General features: G+C 40.5%; 1 protein-coding gene across 6 annotated transcripts in view; it reads right to left on the bottom strand.

Annotated features, from left to right (window-relative positions):
• The window catches only part of e2f6 (E2F transcription factor 6), a 56,257-nt gene that overhangs the window by 16,407 nt on the left and 21,853 nt on the right, over nt 1-17,997 (bottom strand). For 2 of the 6 annotated variants that reach the window (XM_041187918.1, XM_041187919.1), the window contains exon 6: nt 5,620-6,624. The exons of 1 other annotated variant lie outside the window; for it this stretch is intronic. In XM_041187918.1, coding sequence (XP_041043852.1) covers nt 6,572-6,624 — 53 coding nt within the window. In that variant the 3' untranslated portion in view covers nt 5,620-6,571. Of the gene's footprint in view, nt 1-5,619; nt 6,625-8,490; nt 9,608-16,209; nt 16,251-17,997 lie in introns of those variants that run through there. 3 more of the 6 variants (XR_005943029.1, XM_041187917.1, XM_041187922.1) reach the window with 3 other exon arrangements.

Raw genomic sequence — 17,997 nt, 5'->3', positions numbered from 1 at the left:
TTAAAGTTTGCTCATGACATTTCAGCTTCTACCTTAACCCCATGAATATGTGCTAATCGTGATTTCACTATCTGTATTTTTTTTAAAAAAGTGGATTATGCTTTTGGTTGGCTTTGAAAATTATTTAATGTGATTGGCTGCTGAAACAGATTGATGACATGACTGCAGCTTGACATGGGAATGCCCATCGAAGAACACTACAATCAACTGCACATCATGAGAGGTAAAGTTCTCAGAGATTGCTGGATTTCTCAGCAGTCAGTGGCAAATGCTGTAGTTTCACCGCTGACCGTAAACTTCAGGCCATGGTTTGTTAAGTTAAAAGAGTGACCTGCAGCTACTCAGACTAACTTGCTCCAAAATTTAGAGGATCAGAAAGAAAGGTTTGAAGGGCCTAGAGGCCCAGTGCACTAACAATCGAGTCTCTGCAGAAGACGTGGTTGTGTTCTTCTTAACCAAAATAGAATCATCTGGAAGTTCTTTGTGGTCACAAGCACATTTGTCATGGAATATCCAGACATGTGGAAAATTTATTAGTACTTTCTTCAGGAGAAATTATTTGCATGGGTGAATGCCATGAATTCAGAATTTTGGCAGTGTTCTGCTTTCCTGTCAAATGTTTGGCAATCAAAGTAACTTTTCTCTTGAGGCACCAAGAAAATCTGCAGCATTAGCAACAGCAGCAATCTTGTGCTGTCTTGTCCGATAAGGTTTGTCGCATGTTATCTTCCTTGAGAAGGATCATTTTTCATGTCATGACGCGAACGTTAATGTGTCTAGACAATTAATGTTGGCTATCTTCTTATATTAGCCAATAAAGATTGGTCTATTTGTTTGCTTAAGAAAGTTGCCTCTAGGGCTTGACTCATGAACCCCAGCAATCCAGCCCAGTTCTGTTCATGTTTGTATTTCTTACTGGCTGTTTTGTCCCTTTTTATAAGTTACATTGTCTGTTCAATACACTGTTGGTGTGTTGGTGAATTGGTGAATAAATCCTAAATCAGAACACCAAGACCCACGAGCAATGAGAAATAGGTAAAATCATCACAGCACAAAAAAAAAGATTTGCATTAATTCAGTTCCTTGCATTTCACATCCTCAGGACATGCAGAGCACTTGAATTACTGTGTAGACAAAATGCAGAGGACAATTCACGCACAGCAAGATCACATAAACAGCAATGCGATGAATGACCAGTTAATATGTTTACATAGTACCATGGAATTTTTTGGATTTACCGGAACAAGCAGCTGTCTTGTCTGAAAGACAGCACCTCCAAGAATATAGTGCTCTGCTTCCTCAGTACTGCACTGAAGTAATAGTAGTGATTTGCAGGTCCTCTGGTAATTTCTTAAGGGCAGGTCCTCTGCTAATTTCTTCAATTCTTGTGGTCTTGTACTTTCCTCTTCAGTTGCTTGTAGCAGCCTCCTATTTTCAATTTCAATGAACAATATGACTAGGGAAAAGAATACGAAGTGATTTCCTGTTGCCTTCCTCATGTGTGCTTAAGGGAAACACAAGTCCCCTTTCTAAAGAATCCTCCACTTGTAAGCGGCTGTTGCCCTTAGAGCTACTGGCTCTTCCACCATCACCACCGAAAATTTACTGGTTCCGCCATTGACCATGGCTTGTAACCCTCTGCATGGGACCCTAACCTGGGCCTAGGATGACATACAAAAGGGCAGGGATAACCATCCTCTGAAGTCTCAAATGACTCTGCTACCCTGACTGCAGTGAAGTATCAACTGAGATTATGTAATCAAAGGGGACTTGAAGCTAGAACTTCTTGGCTGAGAGTGTGAGGGTTACCATAACCAAGCTAGTACATGGATTTAGGCATTGTATGTGGCCCAAAAGCTGTATGTATGTACATAAGAAGCTGATGGAGATGGAAGGCATCCCAACTCTCACAGAAGTACTTATGACCAACAGCACTGGAAGAACTATAGTCAAAGCAGAAAACATGAAATCCAATTGGACAGAATTGTTTACTATGATCAATATTGGTAGAAGTACAGAGATTTTTAAAATCTTGTATGTGAGCCTGTCACTAAGAAAATACCATTTTGGTTTCTATAAAGACATTGTGTATGGGGGTATTATGTAGCTAACAATCCTGAGAAAATTATGGCATGGAAGCACCATCCGGTGACATGAGAATGTTCTGGTGACAAGTCCTTACTTAACCGAATGACATTACACTCATCTCTCCAGCAGTATGGGTGTCTAGTAAAGAAGCAATTATGACCACTTGTAGGTATTGTTCAGCTTTATATAGGGATATCAAAACAATGGTAAGATAGGCAATAAAGGATTAGAGATACTCAATTTCCCAATGTAGAGGGTCTATAATCAAGTAGCATGAAGATGGGTCAGCACCATCCACGTAATAGCGACTGCACTTCTAAAGTACTTCATTGATTTTAAACACTTTGAATTGTCCAGAGGAAGTGATAAATTGTTGGTGCTCATGTATCTTGTTCAAGTGTGAACACATCACCATCTACTGGTAAATATTTGTTATGGCTCTTTCTAGATATTGGTATAAAGGCAGAACAAACAAAAACTGGCACTTTTTAATGCCTTCAACATAGGAAAACATCCATAACAAGAAAGAAATCAGACAGAAATTTATAGAGGTAAAAGGTGATAATAGCTTGATTAAAAGTAGGCTCTAAGGTGGATCTTAAAAGAGGAGAGAGAGAAATGGAGAGCCAGAGAGGAATAGGGAGGGAATTCCAGAGCTTGGGGGGTCAAAATGGGTAGAAGTATGCATATCAATGGGTGAAGAGAATGGGGTATATGTAAGAGACCAAAGTAGTGGAATACAGAGACCTGAGAGCATTGTAGAGCTAGAGGAATTTAGAGATGGGGAAGGGCGATACCACGGATGGATTTGACCACAAGGATGAGAATTTTAAATTTGAGGCATTGGTGGTCCGAGAGCCAGTGTAGGTCAGTGAGCACAAGCTTGGTAGTTGAATGAGACTTGGCGTGGGTTAGGACATGGGCAGCAGAAATTTGAATGAGTTCAAGTTTATGGAGGGTGGAAGATGGAAACTAGCCAGGAGTGCATTGAAGTATTTGAAGTTTGTTACTTCTAGAAGTAATGAATGCATGGATCAGGTTTCAGCAGCAGATGGTTATGGGTTTGAAAGCTCAGCACAGGGTCAGTACACCAAGCTTGCAAAGTTTAGCCTGAGACAATGACCATGGAGAGGGATAGAATCAGTGGCAACTGAGAAGAGTTAGAGGTGGTGGGTGAAGACAATGACTTAAGTCTCCACAATGTTTCATTGGAGGGAATAGTGGCTCCACCAGGACTAGATGTTGGATATATAAAAACAAAAAAACTGCGGATGCTGGAAATCCAAAACAAAAACAGAATTACCTGGAAAAACTCAGCAGGTCTGGCAGCATCGGCGGAGAAGAAAAGAGTTGACGTTTCGAGTCCTCATGACCCTTCGACAGAACTTGAGTTCGAGTCCAGGAAAGAGCTGAAATATAAGCTGGTTTAAGGTGTGTGTGTGGGGGGCGGAGAGATAGAGAGACAGAGAGGTGGAGGGGGTTGGTGTGGTTGTAGCGACAAACAAGCAGTGATAGAAGCAGATCATCAAAAGATTGTTGTTGACATCTTTTGATGATCTGCTTCTATCACTGCTTGTTTGTCGCTACAACCACACCAACCCCCTCCACCTCTCTGTCTCTCTATCTCTCCGCCCCCCACACACACACCTTAAACCAGCTTATATTTCAGCTCTTTCCTGGACTCGAACTCAAGTTCTGTCGAAGGGTCATGAGGACTCGAAACGTCAACTCTTTTCTTCTCCGCCGATGCTGCCAGACCTGCTGAGTTTTTCCAGGTAATTCTGTTGTTGTGTTGGATATATAACCTGGCAATACAGAGGCATTGGAAGGATCGAGAGAGCTGGTGACGAGATAGAACTGAGCATTGTCAGAGTAGATGGGGAACATGATGTCTTTGATGATGTCAATGAGGGGCAGCATGTGGATGAGAAATAGGAGGGGGCCAAGGATAGATCCTTGGGGACCACTACAGGTAACAGTGCAGGAGCAGGGAGAGAAGCCATTAGTAAAGATTCTCTGGCTACACTTACACAGGTACCAGTGAAATTATGTGAGATTGTCCTCATTCTGGTGAGCATAGAGGTAAAGCATTGGAGGAGGATACTGTAGTCGTGTGTCAAAAACTGCAGGAGAATAGGCTTTCAGCAGGACAACACTCCATCTGCAAACTCACCCTAACCCGAGCTTATTTTCCTGGGTTGAGGTACATTAGATATGCATGTCAATCATCTGGATTCCTGCTGTCAACAGGGAAGCTGCCAATATAATCAAGGCAATTTTGGAAGTGGGAATGATATTGCAGGATCAGAAGAGGCAAGGACAGAATATTTAAGGGGCAGAAGCACCCAAATACTGGATCACAGCTCCGACTGAAGGCCTTGGCTGTGTGTTTGGAGTTGTCTGGAAGGAAAGGGTGCACTTACAAGACTTTCTCTCTCTCTTTTCAGAGAAACTCAGTGCTTTTACTGCCACATTCCAGGATACACTGCCACCTTCTACATGTTGGTCTTGGGAAATGACTCTAGTAATGGTGGAAAGGAGGCAGGTCTGCCTGGTCCTGGGCATTGCCTCTCTGCTCCCCACCACAACTTGTGTATCATGTGTGGGAAAGGAGTGCCCAGTGGTGAGTCCTGGCAGGGTTGATATAGATTATCCTGATTGAGGCAATGAGGGGACATTAGGCCAGACTGCCAGAATTGTCTGCCATTCTCTGCCTTATGCCATGTGATTTCAGGCAAGATTTAAAAGGAGAATTCCCCTCAAGGGAGAGAGACGCTGCAGGGCCTGGAGGGGAGGAAGAGGGTGACTGCTGGGCCTGGATGGGACTGTTAAATATTTAGCTATTTTAGTAAAATCAATAACCTATTCAAAAATCAGAATGTTAACATCTTTGCAAAAATAGAAGGTAAAGGAATTTCACACAAACATGTTAATACTTTCAACACTAGTATCACACAGCATTGTTTACCTATTTGTATTCATTTGGAAATTCTGGTCCTCAGGCTCACATTTTTTTATATGCGAGCCTCCAGTTCACTAATTGAACCATCCGTCATGCAAATAGCAGACATGGCATTGGGCTGGGAAGGGGGCGGGGCATGGTGGAGTGGTGTTGTGGGGGGAGAGATGCGGGGTCAGCAACCTTATATATTTTTCTTTCCAGGAGCTAACACAACTTTTTTAGCCCATTGTCTAATTCCAGAATGTAGAGCTTCTGTTGTCAACTGTCTTTTAAATGGGGAGCTAATCACTCTGTATAAGACTGCATCACCATCAGAATTATCAATCGTATTTCTGAAGCATCCCACAAGTTCACTGATAAAGCTGTTATGACTGGGTGAGGAAGGACAAACTAGCTCCCCTTTATTCAGCCTCCCTGGTTAGTTGCAACAAAATTTCTTTTGCCTTTTCCAATCCAAGCATATTTACTTTTTAATAAGGAGCCAATAAAATCAGGTTTTCTTGAGTCAAAGAAAGAGCAAGTTTATTAGTTGCTAAACCTGAGAAAAAAGTAATAAAAGATGCAACGACACACACACAGAGGTAAGAAAAGTTGAGTCCAAATAAAAATTAAAAGATATACAATTAAGTCCTTTGCTTGTCCTTGAGGTGTAGATCATTAAACATTGCTGTTTGAAGTTAGCTGGTTCCCTTTAAAAACCTAGAGTTGAACTGAAGTCCAGGTAACTGCACTTTGCTGGAGACAATTTGTTTCCTTTTAATTCCGTGGTCCATCTCCCAGAAATTGATGGGTTTCTCCTGAGCTCCTTTCTGATGGAAATACAATATCTCTGTGAATGTTAACGTAATAATCTCTTGTAAAATATCTCTTTTCTTCTTGAGAGAGAGAGCGGGTGAGAGAGAAAATCCTTACTGTTCCCTTCATTATTTTTTCCAGATGACTTCCATCTCTCTTTTTTTGGCTTGGCAAAAACAGTTCTTAAAGACCTCCTGCCTGTATATTCCAAGAATGGAATTTGATTAACATGCTTTGCAGTCATTGTTGTAGATCATTTTTGATCTTTCATCTCAGAAACTTTTGACACATTTCAAGATAGTAGAAACCAACAGGAGATGGGATTATTTCATCCTACATAGAAGAGCTTGAGTGTCTGTTAGGTGTACCTTGGCTAGCTAACAGTCCCAAATGTCTTGACAGAATTACAGTTGATTGAAGTCCAACACTTTGCATTTTTAATGCCTTCCTTTCAAGAATCCCTTCTTTTGAAGTGGATCTTGACACCCAGCAGGTGTGGAATTCCATGCAACATGTCAGGGCAGCTCTGCAGTACAATCCATATAGGAACTTTCCAGAAAAGTGGTCACTTTACAATACCAGACATCAGATGACTGGTGGTAGCTATCTTTGGTCAGTACCTTTTCTTGTATTTAAAAAAAAGGTCCTCTTTAACAGTTCAATATGTTTTTGGGATAGCTGGCGAAGTTATATGTAGATCTCACTCAGTCACAATTTCCCTTTGTCCTAACAGCTGACAAACAGAATTTCTGGAATGACCATTGGAAATTTGGACCTCACTACAATAGAATACAAAACATTCATTAAATCAAGGATGATGTTTTCATTCCCTGAGGAAGTCCAGTTAAGCGACTCATCAGATAAGGCCACAACTCAACATCTCAAGGTTGCCACAATCAAACAGCAGCTTATTAAGAGGCAGAACAACAGAAAAATAAGACAATATTGTCACCCTGCATAACAGCAGTAAGTTAAATAAAACTAGCGAGAGACAGATTTTAGATTACACAAATAGTTCCACTAATTCCCACTACCACAACCTATTATATTGTGCAGTTCTTTGTTCAGGTACTTACTTGCAATGTCATATTATGTTGGCTACTGCTATACATACCTGATTCATGATATTATATTGTACGGTTATACTTGCTAATACTACAGAATTTTTCATTGTATTCCATAGTTCATTGTTGGTTTATTACCTGAGAATCTAGAAATGAAAGGGGAGGGAGAGGATATGTGAAAGGGAGATAATAAGAAAAAGAGGAAGAGCAGTTTAGGACAAATGTCTGGAAAATAGCTCCATAAAGCAAATACAGGGTTACAATAACACTAGACTCAGGTTGAATAACACAGAATAGTTCTCTGTGTAGCTGAAATGAATTGAAATATGAAAATAAGTGAGTCAGAAGTAGCAATCTGTGCAGGTAAGAAAGATCCTTAGGCTTAAAGATGAGTTATAAATAAATGATAAAATCTATTTAATCAGTAACCATGCTCTCAAGGCGTGAAGATTGTCAAGAGTGTCAGTAATGTGAGGTTGTCAAGGGTTTCAGTAATGTAAACCAAAGCTTGATTACCTGGAAAAACTCAGCAGGTCTGGCAGCATCGGCGGAGAAGAAAAGAGTTGACGTTTCGAGTCCTCATGACCCTTCAACAGAACTGAGTAAATATTAGGAGAGGGGTGAAATATGAGCTGGTTTAAGGTGGGGGGGGGGGCGGGGGGGGTGGTGGTTGTAGGGACAAGCAAGCAGTGATAGGAGCAGATAATCAAAAGATGTCGCAGACAAAAGAACAAAGAGGTGTTGAAGGTAGTGATATTATCTAAACGAATGTGCTAATTAAGAATGGATGGCAGGGCACTCAAGGTACAGCTCTAGTGGGAGTGGGGTGGAAAGACTAGCAGGGCATAAAATATTTAAAAATAATGCAAATAGGTGGGAAAGAAAAATCTATATAAATTATTGGAAAAAACAAAAGGAAGGGGGAAGAAACGGAAAGGGGGTGGGGATGGAGGGGGGAGTTCAAGATCTAAAGTTGTTGAATTCAATATTCAGTCCAGAAGGCTGTAAAATCCAGGACTTACAGCCTTCTGGACTGAATATTGAATTCAACAACTTTAGATCCTGAACTCCCTCCTCCATCCCCACCCCCTTTCCGTTTCTTCCCCCTTCCTTTTGTTTTTTCCAATAATTTATATAGATTTTTCTTTCCCACCTATTTCCATTATTTTTAAATCTTTTATGCCCTGCTAGTCTTTCCACCCCACTCCCACTAGAGCTGTACCTTGAGTGTCCTGCCATCCATTCTTAATTAGCATATTCGTTTAGATAATATCACCACCTTCAACACCTCTTTGTTCTTTTGTCTGTGACACCTTTTATCTGCTCCTATCACTGCTTGCTTGTCCCTACAACCACACCATCCCCCCCACTTCTCTCCCCACCCCTGACCTTAAGCCAGCTTATATTTCACCTCTCCTAATATTCACTCAGCTCTGTTGAAGGGTCATAAGGACTCGAAACGTCAACTCTTTTCTTCTCCGCCGATGCTGCCAGACCTGCTGAGTTTTTCCAGGTAATTCTGTTTTTGTTTTAGATTACCAGCATCTGCAGTTTTTTATTTTTAAACCAAAGCTTGGCTGATTATTAACAGAGATAGGTTGGAGCTGTGATTTTGAATAAAAGCGATTCATGCATTGGATTTGGGCCGTGAGCAACTTTCTCACTTTGAAGAAACTGAAAACATGGTGGCGGGTTCTTTGAATATGCAAATCCTCAAGCTTCAAATATATCTGTAATTTTTCATATAATGTTTATGTTTTATTATTGTAAGAGTTGAAAAGAAAATCTTAACTTGTTTGAAGTACATTTTACTGATTAGCTGCAAATGATATACTAGTTTATCAAGTCTATCTCATCCAGATATGCTGCTGACCATGGGCTCCACCAACCCGCAGCCACTTGCCACGCAATCTCCTGGGAGAAGCAGTAACAGAGGAAAGAAAAACCAAGGCCAATTTAGGAATGATTTGTGAAATTGCTCTCTGACCTCTCAAGTCAATTGTGCAAGCTCCAGGAGGCTGCAGTAATTCATAACAATTAATAGCTAACTTCATTGTTCACTGTAGCTGAGGTGCCCTTCTCTGTCATGATGTTTCTGCAGCTGTGTTTTGAACAACTGTAAGAAACGTAGAGCTACTAGTCAGTCCCATTTTGGGTGCTTTTTTGAGATTCATGACTTGCCCACTCTCATTCAGATCGAGGTTGGCAACATGCAAACATTGGGTACCCAACTTCATCTGAATGATTATGGCGCAAGCTGTTGCACCTCCAATGTTGCTTTCTGTTTTTGAATGCTGTCACAAGCTTCTGCGCACAGCAGGAGGGCCTAATACCAGTATTTACTGACCACATAGTACAGCCAGCCTGTTCTTTCTTAAAGGCAGGTTCTATCTTAAAGGGAAGCTGCATAAAATGATTGCTGCAATGTAATTTTTTCCACACTGAACACCAGGGTGGACAGATGGATCCAGACTGTCAGATGTGGTGCTCGATGATGCATTCACTAACACTGACCACATGTATGACAGCAGAAGGCCTCTAGTGGCACTGTTGCCAGAACTCAGGTCCAGACTCCGGGAGCTGACCTTCATGGCCACCTGCTCTCATTCCCTTCTGAGGATTGTCCTTGAGGGTCTCCTGGTCCCCGGTGGGACCATGATGTCTCTCCTCCTGTTCACCTGCTGCAGACTTCTGAATTCTGTAAGAGGTATAAATTTCAAAAACATGTTTATAGAGCACCGTTAATGTGGTAAAACATCCCAAGGTGCCTCACAGAGGTGCAACCGGAAAGAATGGGCACAGAACTGTTATGATGTGGCAGGTGATGTGTGGCAGGTGATATGTGCCAGGTGGACCAAATCCAGAAGGGAAACTTAGCCATGCTATCACAATGGTTTTGCAATTTGTATTTATTACAAGAAGATTTGTGCACTGAATTTAGAAGTAATGAGCCCAATAACACCTTTAGAGATTTTAAAAATTAAATTAAAACATTAACAAAAGAAAAGATTTCAAGTACATACATAAAATTACAATTACTTAATGCTATAACAAATCCCAAAATTCCTAATTAACCTGACTCCCAACTACATGCTCTATTTAAGGCAACAGTCCAAAATAGATTATAAATTTAGGTAGGCAATCCAGCAAGGTTACCACAGCACCCACTCAACAGTGGAATTCCAAAGGCGTTTCTCCAGCTTTGGTTACTGGACACAGCAGATTTCTGCAAAAGTGGCTGGAGGCTTTTTCCCCCCAAGGCTGTTTTACATGGTCCTTTTAGATCTTACACGGCCCCCAACTTAGCCTTCCGTCTTTCTTTATATGTGTTTATCTCTCTTTAATCTGTAAATTCCATTGTTTTATATGTCTTTGGAAATTTACATTTCCCATAACATAAAAATCTTTCATGTTATCAATATGGTCAGTAACTTTGGGAAAAATTAACATGCTGCTTGGCCTTGCTTATCTTGTTAGTTGTAAACATCCAATCATTCCTTTGAAGCCTAAACAACACCTTCACTTATCGAAAAATGCAAATTTCCTTCACACCCTACATACTGCCCTCATCCATGTTTACCCATTAGCATTTCAAATGCCTTTTACGCCTAACTTCCTTTGATAATTTCAACCTTGCAGTCTGAGTCCAATTCAATTACATCACACAGGCAGAACCATGCACACTCACTCATAAACCTACTTTACAAAAGACCACAATAATATTATGAAAAATGATAGTTTCATGACAAAGCCAAAGCAGGAACGATTAGGAAGGGTGACTAAAAGATGGAGAAGCGCAGAGGTTTAGAGAGAAATTCCACCGCATAGGACCTAGATAAGTGGTTTTCAATCTGGGGTCTGCAGGAATAGCCTAGTGGATCCATGGCAGCCGGAAGGGGAACAGGTACAATCTATGAGGCAGGAGTGGAGTGCAGCCCCAAGATGTCTAGTGCAGAGTGGACAGTCTCACCTAAGAGGGAATGTGCATGGAAGAATGCTGAGAGCAACATGAAGATCACCAGGTAAATACACAGTTACTAATGTTGGTGATGTTGCTGGATTAGTTCAGTCTTTCTTAAGAGAAGGGAGTTTTTTTTAAAATAAGTACTGAATACTTAAGCTCAAAGAAAGGGCACCAAAATACAAGTTTGCCCAGGGCACCATTTTCCCTCAGGCTGGCCCTGTTATGGCATATTACTGTAAAAACTTTTTCTTGTTGACAGTTCCTGAAAACTCTGCACAATTGTCCCTTCAGAGACTGACAGTTGCCGTGTGGAACAAAAACAGAAGGATATATACATATACATTACTTTTAGAATACACTTTGCATTTTTATAATTCTGACAACTATGCTTTTGTATAATCTTAAAATATCCTTAAAAAATTGATTGATGGTGTAAATTACTTTAGTGTGAAAAAGTAGTTGAAATAACCTCAAATTGCTATTGCAAGCAATTCAGTGATGCAATGGACAGAGATAAGACATGAGCAAGAGACAATGGAGGAAGAGAAAGTATCAGAGTTATATAGAATTTGATATCAGATGGTTGCAATGTGTTGTGTGCTTAGAAATTTTATCCAACAAAGCAATGAAACCTGCAAACCACACCTACTAAACCGCACCTTATAACAAAGCATCCAAATATAAGATACATCAAAGGGCTTATTTGAATCGGGAAAAAAATGTACAGCTGTCAGAAAACGCAAATTACAAATATTACACGGGTTCTGGAAAAGGCCCAAAAACATCCCTTCTGACAACAACGATTTTGGATTGCTAAAACTGAGAAGGCCATACCATAGGAGAGGAGCTGATTTTTTCATCTGGTGTGGAATGTGCAAAGTGATGGTCAGTGAAGATGCAGCATAGGAGCTGAAAGCCGTTCAACCTTCTTCTACTGTTTTATTAGATTCGAGGAACTTTCAGGAGATATAAAATACCAATTGACAGGAAGGTCTTGTGAATGCGAGTAGTATTCCAATTCAACTTGTTGAGACAATTGATGTCAGTAGTGCAGTACAATAGTTGGTTTATGTTCACTATGTTTGGGTGGGTGGGGGGGGGCGGAATTGTTTAAGATTTTCTTTTTTTTTGGTCAGCCGTTACCAAAATGAACAACCAGTGAGGAAATATTCAAAATACTGGGTAATATCATGGGCCAGAATTTTCACGTCGGTGTATGGGGGTGGGACCCGCACGCCAATGCGTAAAATGATGCGCGGTGATGTCAGTCGTGCATCCCGACATCACTGCGTGTCATTCAGACCTTTAGTTTGGTGGCCGCGCGCCATAGGCAGCTGCGTAACCGAACTGTCAAAGGTCTGTTAAAGCCATTAATAAACCAATTAAAGTAATTCTCAAAGCTGCCCGTCCAACCTTAAGGTTGGGAGGCAGGCGAAGAGCACAAGTGGCCTTCGCATTTTTCAGGAAACCTCAGCCACGGGCAGGATGAGGTTTCCTGAAGGTTTTATTAAATAAATAAAATTTTTTTCACAATTCATAAACATGTCACGAGGGGACATGTATAAATAATTTTATTTTCTTTATTTCAAACTTTCAAAATGAACTTAATCTCCATCAAGCAGCTCTATGCCTCAGGGAGATTTCTGCGCTCTTTTGCAAGCACCTTCATTGGCCCGCCCACATAAAATGGTGGTATGCAGCTGATCACGGGTGGTGATCAGCTCCGCACCCGCTCCCAACTGGCCTGCCCGACAGGCAGAAAGTTCTGCTTAAGTGGGAGAACCATGTTGCTGTTCGTACAGAGTGTGCTGCAATCGGAGTGGGGTTGCTGCAAAAATAAGCAGCACAGGTAATTGTGTCACGTTGGCTGGAATTTTCCCAGCGCTGTGGAGATAGCTTTGGGGGCATGGTGAACTGAGGGTGGGATTGACAACCCACTCAGCAGAGGCAAGCAGGCAATTAAAAGTGTTAAGGTCTTAATTAGCAGCCGTGGAAGGAGGCAAGCTCCCTGGCATTGCACAGGCTCTCTGCTGTGACAGGAGGTGGCATCACAGTGGAAATTAAGCTGCAAAATATTTCAGGTCCTCTAATCATTTGCCAGCAATATTTCTGAGCCCAAGAATCCTCAAGCAGCAGGCATGTCATTGCAGCCATTTCCAGGGGGCCAATGTCTCCACTGTACTCTACCTGCTGCAATGTAGCTGCTCCCTTCCTACCGAAGGAACCTCCATTGTGCTGCTGTTGCTCCTGCTGTCTCCTCAGCATCGCTCAGAGAAGGTGCCTGGCATTGTGCCATGTCAAAGGCCACCAACGAATGGACCTCCCTACCTTGGAATCTAGCTCCATCACTAATTGGACGTGGCTCCCTGAGGCGGCTTCTTGATTGGCTGCCTCTGGTGAGATCACTTCTGACATACTACCATGGCAACTTGGGAGTCGCCGGAATTGACCCCTTTTGGATTGCCTAGAGCTGAGTTATAAATCCCACGTCCTTTCTATCACCAAGACCCTATGACCAGCTGTGCAACATTGACTCCGTCTGTCCTACCTCTCCATCACTGAAAGTCTTATCCATGTGAGTTGTCTCTAGACTCCCAATTACCCCAGTGTCATCACTTTGGCTTCCTATCCTTCATAAGTTTTCTAAAACACAACTGCCCATATCATGACCTATACTAAGTCTTACTTACTAATCCACATTATTCTCTGTCTTGTTGAATTTGAACTCCTCATTATCCAACAATTTTTATAAGCACACTCCACCTGTCCTTCCTAAAAATTTAAATGGGGCGGGATGACTTCGGGGGTTCCCCCAGGCTTCATCCTGCATCATTTTACGTGTTGGTGAGCGGGCCCCACCCCCTGCTCGCCGACGGCAAAATTCTGCCCATTAAGTTGAGTATTCTAATTCATTATAAATTTCATATGCAAATTGGATTGCTCAGAAAATAATTTCCCAAGAAATATGAAGGACATCTACATTATGCCAAAGTGAGAAACTATTAATGAGTTGTTACTAATTAGACAGACTTTAAATAATTACAAAACAATCTCCCCTGGCTCTCAGACATAACTGACAGATAAAGTGCTAGATTTAATAAACTCAACATCAACACAGTTGAGTAAAAATGACCAATAAATGAATACCCCTAGCCATGAAAATCATTATCTAGTCAAAATAAAGTCACACCAGCTGTCTCATGCTGTAGCATGTCTGATGACAAAAAGTGTTACAAGAAAGAATTATTTGGAGTCAATTGTTTTCATTCTTCCAGAATACCAGCCCTACCATCTCTCTATTACAGTATCTGCTTATTTTCTTCAATGATTTGTGGGAAATTCAAGTACCGTTGAATTGTAGCTACTTGAGTCCTGGTAATTCAGTTTCTACTTCTGCTCATTGCTCTTACTCAACTGTTTTGTTCTCTTTGGTTGTTGTAGCTCTGGCAATTCTCAGTTCTGTTCCCATCTGGCACATTAATTCTAATTTTAAACATGTTGCCTGTTAATTGTGTATAGATTAATGGTTACATTCATTTAAACATTTTTAATCATAGAATGGTTACAGTACAGAATAAAGTCATTCGGTCCTTTGCATCCATGCTGGTTCTCTGCAAGGGCAACTCAGCTAGTCCTACTCCTCCCCCTTTCCCTGTAGCCCTGCAAATGTTCTCTCTCCAGATAATTATCCAATTCCCTTTTGAAAGCCATGACTGAATCTGCCTCCACCAACTCAGGCAGTACACAATGCAGATCCTAACCACATGCTGCATTAAAGTTTTTCCTCCTGTCACCTTTGATTTAAGGTGAATGGAAAAGCAATCGGTGTCCTTTGGTTTGTCACCTTTCTGCCAATGGGAATAACTTCTCTCTATTTAAACTGTCCAGACTCCTGATGGTTTTGAGCACCAATTTCCACTTAACCTTCCCTTCTGTAAAAACAGCCTGTGCATCTCCAATCTATACATTTAATTGAAGTCCCTCATCCCTGGTATCTTTCTTGTAAACCTTTTCTACACCCACTCCAATGTGAAGATGAAAGGCAAGCAAAACGTAAAGTTCTTGATAGAAATGCCATTACAAAAAAATGCTGAGTAAATGTGTATTAGTACATGTACCTGACACTAAGCAGTTACCTTTAGTTCCTTTTCTCCAAAAGATACAGCGTTAACATTTACATTGCTGCATGACAGAAACAATCATTGCCCCCTACCTAAGTTCTTTTTTCAATCTTAAGTTGTGCAGATAACTTATATCATTTGATATTAAATACTGCAAAATCATTAATTTAAGCTTTGCTAGTCGTGTCCCATGAAAAACAGATTAAGAGGATGCGTGTGGTACACTTGCCTAAGCCAGCCCTTTCACTCTTGGACACAGGTTGAGCTCTACTCCGATCAGAAATTTGGGGTAGTTCCTCAAGTAACCCAGTTGCCTATAGGTGGAAGTCCACAGCACAATACAGTTAAACACAGGAGCAATCTCACTCAAAGAAAGCAACAGAATGACTGGTTTGCGAACTCATTCTTTTTCACAGCAGAGGGTGCTCTTCTGAAGTTGTACAAAATAGCAGGAGCTTTATTCTGCACCTGGCTATACTACAGCTTATTTGAGACAGTGATGCCAACAGACACTCAATACATGAAACTCCAAGGGTGCAACTTTAATAATTCCTAATTAAAGTTGATATAGTAATTATATAAAGACATAATGATGGTCTATAATTAGTAGGAACCAGTCTCCATGTTTAGCACCTGGATAAAAATACAATAACCTTGGGGCTATATTACAATTTTCAACAAAGAAAAAATAATTTTCTAATTTAATTTAAAAGCTGATTAAATGAGCTTCAACATTTAAACAATACGTGTCTATAAAGGGGATAGCATTTTGAAAATTCAATTAAAAATTACAAAATGACATACTGCATGTAAAAGGAGTGTTAGAAGTATAACTGGATATGTCTAGTTTGATTCACTAAATTTCAGAAACCTACTCTTTTACACCCAGAGTCTCCCAACATCTCTTGTGAAATGACTTTCAAACTTGAATGTATCTGCTATTACCTCTCTCCAGGCTTTATGTCCATCAATCCTGTCCCCTCCTTGAAAAATCAACAACCAGGTGTCTCAATTTTTTTTTTTAAAGTATGCCACTTTGGGGGATCAGCAGTTAGTTCAGTTGGCTAGAAGGTTAGCTTGTGGTCCAAAATAAACAACAGTGCAGGTTCAATTTCTGTTCGAGCTAAGGTAAACTTGAGACCTGCTTCCTTGCCCTGCTCTTGAGAGTGGAAGACAATGGCAAACCACCACTGATTAAAAACTGTCAAGGAAACGGCTCAGGATGAAGCATCAGCAGACAACAGCCAAGGATTTGCCTTCGGGCACAGCATGAATGAAAGAATGAATATATGTCATTTTATTGCAGGCAACTATCCTGACGCAAATGCAATACAGCTGTTACTGTCAATCAAATCCTAAATAAAGTTTCTGCACACAAAAACAGCAGATAGCAAGTACATTATTTTATTACGCATTTCAGAAATGATAAAAAAACACATTACATATTACTTATATTGATATATCAGTACAAAAAAGCAGACTTCAAAAAGCATTAAATTATAATTGCATCACCTAACAGCAGGCTGGGTCATAAGTCAATCAAGTTAAATTCAAAATTATGAGGAAGTTCATCCAGATAAATTAAGTTGGCATGATTACAATTCATTTGATGAACAAGGCATAAAATATCTGACTCAAGTATAGCTTGAGGTTTTATGCACAGGACTGTAACTTGGCTATTTTGCAAGCTGAGCAGCAATTCTGCATATTATAAACATAACACAATTTAACATCTGCAAAAGAAGCATCCCAGTTTGTAAAAAAAAAGGTAGTGTTACAACAGAGGAACTTTTGAGGTAAAACCATGCAATTTTGCCCTTTTTGCAGTTTGAACCACAAGGGAGCTAGCCACAGCTCTCATCAACTATCAGTGGCATTAGCAAATGATTAGCAATAGCGGAACCTAATATTTTCACAAGTGAAGAGGAAAAAGTATTTAAAGTGTGGATAAAATGATTTCCTGTGTCGTGAGAGATTCGGATATCTCTCTGGGCAAAAACCTGAGGCAAGGACAAGGATTCTATCATCCTCATACCAAATGAGGTCGGAGGTATCAACAAATCCTTGAATTTGAGCTAACCTGATCTGGCCCCCTGGTTGTGTTACATACAATGATTTTGCCTTCAAAGTTATGGGTTTTGGGGGGGGGAAAAGTCATCAATTTATACAGAATAAGATCAGAAAGGAAGATGAATGGTACAGCCTGGTCAAGCTGAATGACACCAATGCTGACTGAGGTTTCATGGGAAAAGGTTTAACAACAGGGATGATTGCTACACTTGGGAAACCTGATTTACCTCCCACCCACAGACTGCTTTTGGTTGAAGGGCAAGGGAGAGTGGGAAGGAAAAAGGTATTTCTTAGTCTGCTTCGAGTTGTACCTGTTTGAGAAATTGAATATTTAAGGCCAAATGAGTGCTGACTTCTTCAATAGCATCCACAAAAGCAATCATGCATTGGTTTCCTCTGGTCCTAACTCTACTAATTACAGAAACAACAGAGCTTTACATAATGTGTGGGATTATCAATGTGGAGATCTAGTCATATATATATTCAAAAATATTTTTAAAATCAACGTAATATCCCTTATTTCCCATTGTCACGAAACTATAGAATTTTCCATAATATTATTGTAGGCTTATGGGGGTGTGTGTGGATGGTTCAGTCTGTGTGACTGATTTAATTGAATTAGACTCAGATGGACTGCAAGATTGAAATTATCAAGAATTAGATGCAAAGCAGATTTTTGAAATAGAGGTGAACAAGTGAGCATGAGGGTTCCACAGATAACGTGTGAATGAAATTTGCATTTTTCGATAAGTGAAGGGGTTGTTTGATTTTCAAAGGGATGGTAGGATGTTTACAACTAACAAGATAAGCAAGACCAAGCATAATGTTTATTTTTCCCAAAGGTACTGACCATTTTGGCAACATGAAAGGTTTTTATATTATGGGAAAAGTAAATTTCCAAAGACATATAGAACAATGGGATTTTACTAATTT

The sequence above is a fragment of the Carcharodon carcharias genome, chromosome 5, assembly GCF_017639515.1.
Source record: "Carcharodon carcharias isolate sCarCar2 chromosome 5, sCarCar2.pri, whole genome shotgun sequence".
NCBI lineage: Eukaryota > Metazoa > Chordata > Chondrichthyes > Lamniformes > Lamnidae > Carcharodon > Carcharodon carcharias.
The sequence above is the reverse complement of the archived record's forward strand: the minus strand, read 5'-3'. Positions and strand labels throughout refer to the sequence as shown.